The sequence below is a fragment of the Diaphorina citri genome, unplaced genomic scaffold (assembly GCF_000475195.1).
Source record: "Diaphorina citri unplaced genomic scaffold, Diaci psyllid genome assembly version 1.1 scaffold920, whole genome shotgun sequence".
NCBI lineage: Eukaryota > Metazoa > Arthropoda > Insecta > Hemiptera > Psyllidae > Diaphorina > Diaphorina citri.
Window position 1 is genome coordinate 101,823 of NW_007378351.1, and position 10,236 is coordinate 112,058.

General features: G+C 38.8%; 1 protein-coding gene and 1 long non-coding RNA gene across 2 annotated transcripts in view; one reads left to right on the forward strand and one right to left on the reverse strand.

The window, feature by feature from the left end:
• The window catches only part of LOC113468996, a 3,266-nt gene extending 1,637 nt beyond the window's left edge, over positions 1 to 1,629 (reverse strand). Inside the window, exon 1 of the long non-coding RNA XR_003392551.1 lies at positions 1,335 to 1,629. This is a non-coding gene — a long non-coding RNA (uncharacterized LOC113468996). The remainder of the gene's footprint in view (positions 1 to 1,334) is intronic.
• Positions 350 to 1,498, forward strand: LOC103513068 (small nuclear ribonucleoprotein F-like). The gene is made up of 2 exons (XM_008477879.3): positions 350 to 512; positions 819 to 1,498. The coding sequence occupies exon 2, from the start codon at positions 829 to 831 to the stop codon at positions 1,093 to 1,095; it is 267 nt and encodes an 88-aa protein (XP_008476101.1). The 5' UTR covers positions 350 to 512; positions 819 to 828; the 3' UTR covers positions 1,096 to 1,498.
• Positions 1,630 to 10,236: the final 8,607 nt, after the last annotated feature.

Here is a 10,236-nt window from a genome sequence, read left to right on the forward strand (position 1 = left end):
GAGTTTCACCTGATTTTTTCCCCAAATGTCCTGTAGCCATTGTAACTTCAGAGTGTCCCATCACACCCGACACGATTTTTTTTTAACGACACAAAATGTAGCACTACAGCCCCTACAGAAGGTGTCCTTTTTTTAATAAGGTAATTTAGGGGTAAAAAAAGTGTCCTACCCTGGAAGAGGTTTGACTCGCGTGTGTAGCTACCTTAAGATCCGTTCACACGATCACCACCATGAAAAAAAGTTGCTCAATCATTTCAACAATGCGATAACTTCACCAATGTAAACAACCAGCAACCAGGTTGCTTCATCGATTGCCCGCTTCTCACTTTAAAAATCCAAACATTTGATTTTGGCGTGCTTCGAATTTCCGACGTTTTTTGGACAAATTTGCCGACTTTTCCGCCAATTTTGACGGAAAATTGGTAACAAGAGAAAGCTCACAACCGCAATCAAGCAGAAAATCTCATTTTCTAGTTACCAAGCTTTCCTCACCGTTCCTTTTCTGTCGACAGGTAAGTTTGTCTATAAATACAGCATTGGATAATTCCCTCTGCCAATGGCCTTGTTGCTAAGTTGTATCAAAATAAAATACTTAGTTCCCTCTCAGGAAATACCGGTCCCTTGTTCCCTGAAAAGAGCATTGAGGTAAACTTTATTCTAAATGGATGAGGTTCATCCTTGCTGGCTTTCTTTTATCCTGCCCTATCTTTTGGTTTTTGGACAAGACCTCCTCCCTCTCCATTGTTACAGTTCCCTTCATTAAACCTTTTGTTTGTTACGAAGTACTAAATTTTCACTGTTTCTTTCTTCCTCTTCAGATCTCTCACAATGTCTACCCCACTGCCATGTAATCCCAAACCTTTCCTCAACTTACTCACCGGTAAGTCTGTCATCTGCAAACTGAAGTGGGGACACGAGTACAAAGGAATCCTAGTGTCCACCGATGGCTATATGAACTGTCAGCTGGCATCAACAGAAGAAATCATCGATGGACATTGTACGGGAAAACTCGGAGAAGTCCTGATCAGGTGTAACAACATTCTCTACATCCGAGGTGCAGAAGAAGGAGATGAAGAAGGAGAAATGAGGGAATAGAAAGTGATTTTCCATGTTCCTTGTACATATTGTCATTCCTTAAATTGTAAGGTTCTTTTTTAATTGTAAGTGCAGTGTGTATGTCTAGTACTGCACTTTCATTAATTTCATGCTTTACAAAAGTTATGATTAAATATTCAAAAGACAAGACTTCTAATTCTTAATAAAATGACTGTCTTCTGAACAAGCACAGATACTTGTCAAAATGTTCCAAGTTTGACCAAGATGAAGTAAAAGACTTACTGGTAGGCATGGGGGGTCAGACATACATATTACGTCATGAGGGGTCAGACATACATGTAGAACTGGATTTCTCTGGTCATTTTAATTGGAATAAAAATGCAAATAACTTTTGGGCTGACAAGACAGCAGTTACAGTTCCCTCTATCAAAATGTTAACGGGTCATTAGAGATGTTTCTCTTGTAGGAGCTTAACTTCCTTGCCTAACACATTACATTGTGTATGAATTGTTTGGAATTTAAACCTTCATATTATTGAACATCAATAAAATCAAGCATGTTTGCTCCTACTTAAAAAACCTGTGATTTCTTTCTTCATAGAAATTACTTCTACTAGTTAGACTTCAGTCAGTTGTTGCTTTATTCCACAGTCTTCCAGTAAAAATATTAGCCTTTGTTGCTAATTAAACAACTGGTGAGCTAGCCTAGTTAGCTTAGTTGGTAGTGCGTCTGCCTTGTAAGTGCTAGGCCACGGGTTCGATCCCCACCTGGGGCAGATTTTATCCTGATGGGATAATGTTTGTTCTCAGAACAGCTGGCTTTCTCCTATCCTGTCTTCCTTCTCTCTTTGATTTCGGATTGTCAGGAAAAATTACTTCTCTGCCTGGACTATTCATAAATTTCATTGAGATGATTTCATGATAGGGGCAGAATTTACGAAATGATTTTAGTATCTATTGTCAGGAAATTTACTTCTCTGCCTGGGCTATTCATAAATTTCATTGAGATGATTTCATGATAGGGGCAGAATTTACGAAATTTTATCAAGTTTTCATATTGAAGAAGCCAGCCTAGTTAGTTAGCTCGGATGGTCTGCTTTATAGACGCAAGGTCGCGGGATCGATTCCCACCTGAGACAGACTTTATCCTGAACAGATCAGGCTTTTTTAAAAGGTTCAACAAATAAGTTTCCATCTCGGAACGTCTATTTCCTATCGTGTTCGAAATGTCAAATAAAATAAATTCTCTTTGATATCGGGGTGATCAAACCTCCCTTGTTTCAGTATCCTCTATCTATCAAATCTAAAAAAAAAGAAAAAAAAAAAAAAAGAAGTTAATCAGATAGTAAAACTATAGATATTTAGCTAATTCTACTTACCATGACCATGAGATCTTCCTTGTTGTTGGATCGGATGTAGAGGTAAATGTACGGACACTGCTCGGCTGGAGACGGACTTTATCCTGAACAGATCAGGCTTTTTTGAAAGGTTCAACAAATAAGTTTCCATCTCGGAACGTCTATTTCCTATCCTGTTCGAAATGTCAAATAAAATAAATTCTCTTTGATATCGGGGTGATCAATTTTTTTTTAAGAGGTTTGACAGGGGGAACTGTAACTGCTATGGTCTTATCGTCCCGAAATCGAAGAGAGAAGGAAGACAGGATAGGAGAAAGCCAGCCGTTTCGAGAACGAACATTATCCCATCAGGATAAAATCCGCCCCGGGCGGGAATCGAACCCGCGGCCTAGCGCTTACAAGGTAGAAGTCTTATCGTCCCGAAATCGAAGAGAGAAGGAAGACAGGATAGGAGGAAAGCCAGCCGTTCCGAGAACGAACATTATCCCCGCCCCGGGCGGGAATCGAACCCGCGGCCTAGCGCTTACAAGGCAGACGCACTACCAACTAAGCTAACTAGGCTGGCAAAGAGAGAAGGAAGACAGGATAGGAGAAAGCCAGCCGTTCCGAGAACAAACATTATCCCATCAGGATAAAATCCGCCCGGGCGGGAATCGAGGATAGGAGAAAGCCAGCCGTTCCGAGAACGAACATTATCCCATCAGGATAAAATCCGCCTCGGGCGGGAATCGAGCCCAGTGGCCTAGCGCTTACAAGGCAGACGCACTACCAACTAAGCTAGCTAGGCTGGCTGAACCTTAACTTAATTTATGCCGTAGGACGAAAGCCAGCCGTTCCGAGAACGAACATTATCCCATCAGGATAAAATCCGCCCCGGGCGGGAATCGAACCCGGGTCTAGCGCCGTTCCGAGAACGAACATTATCCAGGATAAAATCCGCCCCGGGCGGGAATCGAACCCGCGGCCTAGCGCTTACCGCCTCGAGAACGAACATTATCCCATCAGGATAAAATCCGCCCCGGGCGGGAATCGAACCCGCGGCCTAGCGCTTACAATAGAAGTCTTATCGTCCCGAAATCGAAGAGAGAAGGAAGACAGGATAGGAGGAAAGCCAGCCGTTCCGAGAACGAACATTATCCCCGCCCCGGGCGGGAATCGAACCCGCGGCCTAGCGCTTACAAGGCAGACGCACTACCAACTAAGCTAACTAGGCTGGCTAGGGTGATCAAACCTCCCTTGTTTCAGTATCCTCTATCAAATCTAAAAAAAAAGTTAATCAGATAGTAAAACTATAGATAGGTATTTAGCTAATTCTACTTACCATGACCATGAGATCTTCCTTGTTGTTGGATCGGATGTAGAGGTAAATGTACGGACACTGCTCGGCTGAATCATTCCATGGTTCAAGGAATTTGGAGAACCTCTGTTGGGAGAGAAAAAAACAGATTGAAAACAGGAACAAAATATAAAAAAGAAAGGTTAAAAAGGGAACACGGTATCAAATTCACTGATTCGTTAGAAGTGAATTTGATACTAAAATTTGAGTATCAAATTCACTTTGATACTCAAATTTTAGTAGCGGCAAGTCACACAACCTGCTACTAAATTGAACCTGAGTCTTCTGCAGTGCTATCCATTTGTCCATGAGCCTGTGCAATTTTACAATATACCTGGGGCCACACTTTAGACTAACTTTCATTGATTGTTTTTACTAGTACATACCTATCAATGAAATTTAATTTCAAAGTGTGGTCCAGGGTATATGAAAAAAAAAACTTACCTTTAACTTTAGTTTGGGGAGGGCCAAAAATGGCTAAATAAATAAAATTCGACTTCTATACCTTACCAAACAAATGTTATGAAATTAATATTTTTTTTTTGTAGATTTTTTTTATTCCAACAAAGTGGTCTTACCAATTCTCTGATTTGAACCAAGGAAAAGAAAATTAAAAATTTTCCATTTTACCTGTGCCACCTCAATCATGGGTTTGGGCAAATGAATGTACGAATCATCGGTCGTGCTGATTTCTACCCGCTTCGATTCCAATGGGGACACTCGCACCCCAGCACCCAATTTGCCAATTTCGGAATTATAACCTAAAACGGGAGAGGAACACACAAAACACGTTTTTTGGGGAGGGATGATTTTTTTTTAGGTTTGGGGGACAACAAAGATTTGGTTGTATGTGTGGCGGTACCAGTTTCCAACCCCTGATGAACCAACCCACAATCCCGATTTCGGAATTATAACCTAAAACGGGAGAGGAACACACAAAACACGTTTTTTTGGGGGAGGGATGATTTTTTTTAGGTTTGGGGGACAACAAAGATTTGGTTGTATGTGTGGCGGTACCAGTTTCCAACCCCTGATGAACCAACCCACAATCCCATTACACCAATAACTTGGGGAGGGTACTGTCATTTAGAACCAAAACCAACCAATTATTCAGGAAACTGTATGTCCAATAAATATCTAGATATTTAAAAAATAGAAATCCAGACCAACCATATTATAGAAACTTCTATCCCACCCAACCAAATCATCTTGAGATCTCCTGTAACCCCACCAAACCAGTAGGGTACCACCAACCAATTAATCAGGAAACCGTATATCCAATAACCAATCAGGTACCTGTACCTCCCTTCTATCCCACCAGACCAAACCACCCCAGAATATCCCCTGTAACCCCACTAAACCATTTTCCCTCAACCAACCACTGGGGTACCCACCATTAAGAACCAAAACTAACCAATTATAATGACTACAAAGGTACACTTTTTTTCCTCAAAATAACCACCAAACCACCCCTTCAAGTGTCAAATGAAATCAAGGAACTAGGAATCAGGAGGAATAAAGAAAAGGAATAATAATTATAAATTTGTTACACATTGCTGCTTTTTATGGCTTGGACTTGAACCAACAACTTCCAGATCCAAAGTCAACTGCACTACCCACTGCACCACTAATGTTAGTTACTTGAATGAGCAGTAGTCAAGTAACCAAGTATTCAACTATTCATGTGAAATCAGATCAATGTCTGAAAGTTGGTGGTTCAAGTACAAGATAAAATTACCATCACACCACTAATGTTAGTTACTTAGTCAAGTAACCAAGTATTCAACTATTCATGTGAAATCAGATCAATGTCTGAAAGTTGGTGGTTCAAGTACAAGATAAAATTACCATCATGCAGCTTGTTCATGTTAAACTAAGTTATGGGTACCTATGGGTCACTATGTACACATACCCTCTAGTAGGTACCCTTGTGCTTTTCACCCAGGGGTTGGGTTGTCAACATATTTGGTCTTATGTCGCCCATTAGTTTAGAAGTAAAAACCATTCAAAGACAAATATTGTTGAAGGTATTGTAAGATGTTCCAGTCAGGGATGTATTTAGGGGGGGTGTGGTGCCATGCCCCTCTGGCTTAATTTTTGCTCTTTTAACCCTTTCGCGTTCACTACTGATGCTATAGCAGTAGTGTGTAATCTTATCAACTCTTTTGAGTACTGCTATGGCAGTGGTTGAACGCGAAAGGGTTAATATGGGGTACACCTCTTTCCTCAATTTAATTTGGGAAAGGACCCAAAGGGGTTGAAAGTAACACAGTCATAGGATATTTTATAATTCAATAGTTTCACCTCAATTTAATTTACCTATGTACTATTAATATACTAACTTAAAGGTGTTAAAACTAAAACAAACAGTTCTAGGGTATTTTAATTTAATAGTTTCACCTCTATTTTTTAATGTCGGTACCAAAAGTTGAACTTAAAAGTATTAAAACTAAAACAAATAAGTGTTCAAGGTAAAGCAAACAGCATTTCTGACTAATCTTGTGAACTTGCCACCAACTTAAAAGTGTTCAAGCTAAAACAAATACTTAGTAGTTACCTTCAAAGACTTGTGATCAAATGAAACTGAACAATGAACACGAACACGGATAATTGGGTAATTATTATACTTCCTCGTTGTTTATCTTTGGAAATACCTGTAAGTTTTACTAGGTATTTATTTTTTGTCCATGTACATTGTACATTATTAGTCTAAATGCAGCTTCAAAATCTTCAAATAGGAAGAAAAGAGAGTGGACTTATGTGTGACCATAAACACCTGTACCTAGGGGAGACCGGGGCGTGTTCGGACGCTTTTCACTTTTTGATTTTTTAAATTTTTTTCACAAATGATATTGGAAAACTTTAACTACAATGATGATTTTCAATGCGAAATATGTCTAGGTCTAGCTAGAAGAATAACTGCAAATTATTCCTAAATTCACAACAAACCATTTAAATCTCTTTTTTTTACTTACTTTTTCCATTTGAATGTTTTACTTGTCAATCAAAAGAGGTTTATAACTTTCAGGTAACAGTATTTGGGAAACTAACTTTGAAATATTTTGACAGTAGACTATTTACATAGCCAATACATCTCTAGGAAGAATATTGTAAAAATATACCTGGTCTTGATAAGGTAGATCTTTATATGCCAAGAACTTGAGTGCAGGTTGATTCTCCCCTTCTTGTTCTTGTTTGACTTTCTTAACGTCAAACCCATTGGCTCCGTCCGAGTCTGTCCCTTCTTCATTTTTCCTTTTCAGTGATCCATCACTCTCGCCACCATTAGACTGAAAGAAAAGATAAAATTGAAATAGCTAAATGGGATTCAATATCTATTAAAAAGCATTTTGCCATTTTTTAATTCAAATGGGGTTCAGTGTTTGATAAATAATAACTGAAAATATTTCTTACCCAAGATTCAGTGTCTGCCATTGTGACTCACCTGAAACAACCAAAATGACATTTGATCAAAATACAACATAGGTAGGTACACTTGGTAAGATGGCTTGGTACTCATTCAGAAGTCATATCAATAGAAAATTGCTACAAAAAGAAGTTTTCACAATTTGAGGAGTGACCAGTGCTATTATAGGGTTAGGTTAAACACAAAAAGGAGCTTCTTTTGTCATTGTCATGGCTTCTGAATAATTATAATTACTTTTGGAATATACCTAGAACCAACCTAGGTAAACATCAAGTTTATAAATCTAACCAGTTTGACAGTGTACACATTTCTTTGAAGGGGTTTGATAAGAGGAACAGTAGATAGCTACAGAGATCTACAAAACAGTGAGGGCAGGATAGGAGAAAGGTCTGCCTTTCTAAGAATGAACCCTCCCTGTGTTGGACAGTTTGCCTCGGGCACAAATCAAACCCTTAGTCCTTACAAGTTAGGAGCGCTACCTTCCAAGCTAACTAGACATTCTTTAACTACGAATAAACTGGTCCTGGCCATTGAGAGAAGAAAAACTTACCAATAGATAAGAAACACCACCTGTGTTGGACAGTTTGCCTTGGGGCACAAATCAAACCCTTAGCCCTTACAAGTTAGGAGCGCTACCTTCCAAGCTAATTAGACATTCTTTAACTACGAATAAACTGGTCCTGGCCATTGAGAGAAAAACTTACCAATAGATAAGAAACTTACGTTGAAGATGAAATCAATCAAGACGTATAGTTTGATTATGAATAGAGTGGACAGGTTTCTGAGAGTAGCTGACCAACCATTAAACGGTCGAGGAGAGAGCTACTTTATTTATTCGAAGAGTTTTTCAACTTTTTTAATTTTCACGGTTTCCTTTACTTTCCTTACGATTTAAACGATTTTCCCAAAATGGGGCTCAACCACTTTTTTTTTTCTTTGCTGATAAAGGAAGTTCGAAACACGCTGATTTCAATAGAAATGCTTAAAATTTCATTTCGGGCTAAAAAATTCCCAGAGGGACGGGCCCAGCCTGTTCATAAGTTCAAGTTAAACTAAGTTATGGGTATGGGTCACTATATATGTACACATACCCTCCAGTACCCTCTTGTGCTTTTCACCCAGGCAACATATTTGGTCTTAGTCGCCCTTTAGTTTAGAAGTAAAAACCATTCAAAGACAAAATAATATTGTTGAAGGTATTGTAAGATGTTCCAGTCAGGGATGTATTTAGGGGAGGTGCGGTGCCCCTCTGGCTTAATTTTTGATCTTTTAATATGGGTTACTTACACCTCTTTCCTCAATTTAATTTGGGAAAGGACCCAAAGGGGTTAAAAGTAATACAAACAGTCATAGGATATTATTTATAATTCAATATTTTCCCTTCAATTTAATGTATGTACTAACTTAAAGGTGTTAAAACTAAAACAAACAGTTCTAGGTTCTAGGGTATTTTAATTTAATAGTTTCACCTCTATTTTTAATGTCGGTACCAAAACTTGAACTTAAAAGTGTTAAAACTAAAACAAAGTGTTCAAGGTAAAGCATACAGCATTTCTGACTAATCTTGTGAACTTGCCACCAACTTAAAAGTGTTCAAGCTAAAACAAATATACTTAGTAGTTACCTTCAAAGACTTGTGATCAAATGAAACTGAACAATGAACACGGAAAATTGGGTAATTATCCTTCCTCGTTGTTTATCTTTGGAAATACCTGTAAGTTTTACTATTTATTTTTTGTCCATGTACATTGTACATTATTAGTCTAAATGCAGCTTCAAAATCTTCAAATATTACATCACTTGGAAAGAAAACAGAGTGAACTTATGTGTGACCATAAACACCTGTACTTAACGATTTATCGTATCGGAGAAAGGTACGCAATAATTATTGTCCATTAGTGGAGTCAGTTAACAGATTGAAAACAGGAACAAAATATAAAAAAGAAAGGTTAAAAAGGGAACACAGTATCAAATTAACACTTTTTTACCAATATCGTAAATTTAATACCTATATCTACTTACTAATCTTATAGATCTTATTTATGGGAAATATAATATATATGTACGGATAACAATAGATTAGATCACTGTTTTCGAAGAAAGGAATTTCTGTTATTTATATTGTTTGTAACCCAACACCAGCTTTGCTGAAAGGATAAGAAACTTACGTTGAAGATGAAATCAATCAAGACGTATTGTTTGATTATGAATAGAGTGGACAGATTTCTGAGAGTAGCTGACCAACCATTAAACAGTCGGGGAGAGAACTTTTTTAATTTTCACGGTTTCCTTTACTTTCCTTACGATTTAAACGATTTTCCCAAAAATTTTCACAAAAAAGAAAACCAAAATGTAGCTTGTAGCTTGTAGCTTGAAGCAAAACAAAAACAAAATGCCGGCTGTGTTGTCCGGTTGTCCGAGGGAAAAGAAGGGGGAGGAACAAAAAGTTGCTGAGAAAAATGTGCTAACTTCTCACTGAACTTTCTCGTTGCGTTTTGTGAAATCGTGTGAATGGCACTTTTTTTTATCAAACGGGGGAAAAAGGAAGCGGGATTTTAAATAGAGATAGAAAGAAATCTCATATTTTTTAGTTAGCTTAGTTGGTAGTGCGTCTGCCTTGTAAGCGCTAGGCCGCGGGTTCGATTCCCGCCCGGGGCGGATTTTATCCCAATCAGCAGAAGGAGGTGGGACTAAGCTTGACGCAGCAGAAGGAGGTGGAACGGAGCTTGACGCAGCAGAAAGAGGTTGGACGGAGCTTGACGCAGCAGAAAGAGGTAGAACGGAGCTTGACGCAGCAGAAGGAGGTGGGACGGAGCTTGACGCAGCAGAAGGAGGTGGGACTGAGCTTGACGCAGCAGAAGGAGGTGGAACGGAGCTTGACGCACTGGAAGATGATGGGGTGGACCTTGATGCAGCAGAAGGAGGTGGAACAGGGTTTATCGCAGCTGCATTCTGAACTTTCTTCAAAATTGAAAATAAAGTGCTGCAAGGCATCATGTGAGCTCGGGCCGATTCTCGAATAGGTACTTATGGATTTTGACAAAACATCAAGTAAAAAAA

Bases quoted from the DNA above. Each gene is read 5' to 3' on its own strand.
- LOC103513068 (XM_008477879.3), top strand. From the start codon at position 829: ATGTCTACCCCACTGCCATGTAATCCCAAACCTTTCCTCAACTTACTC.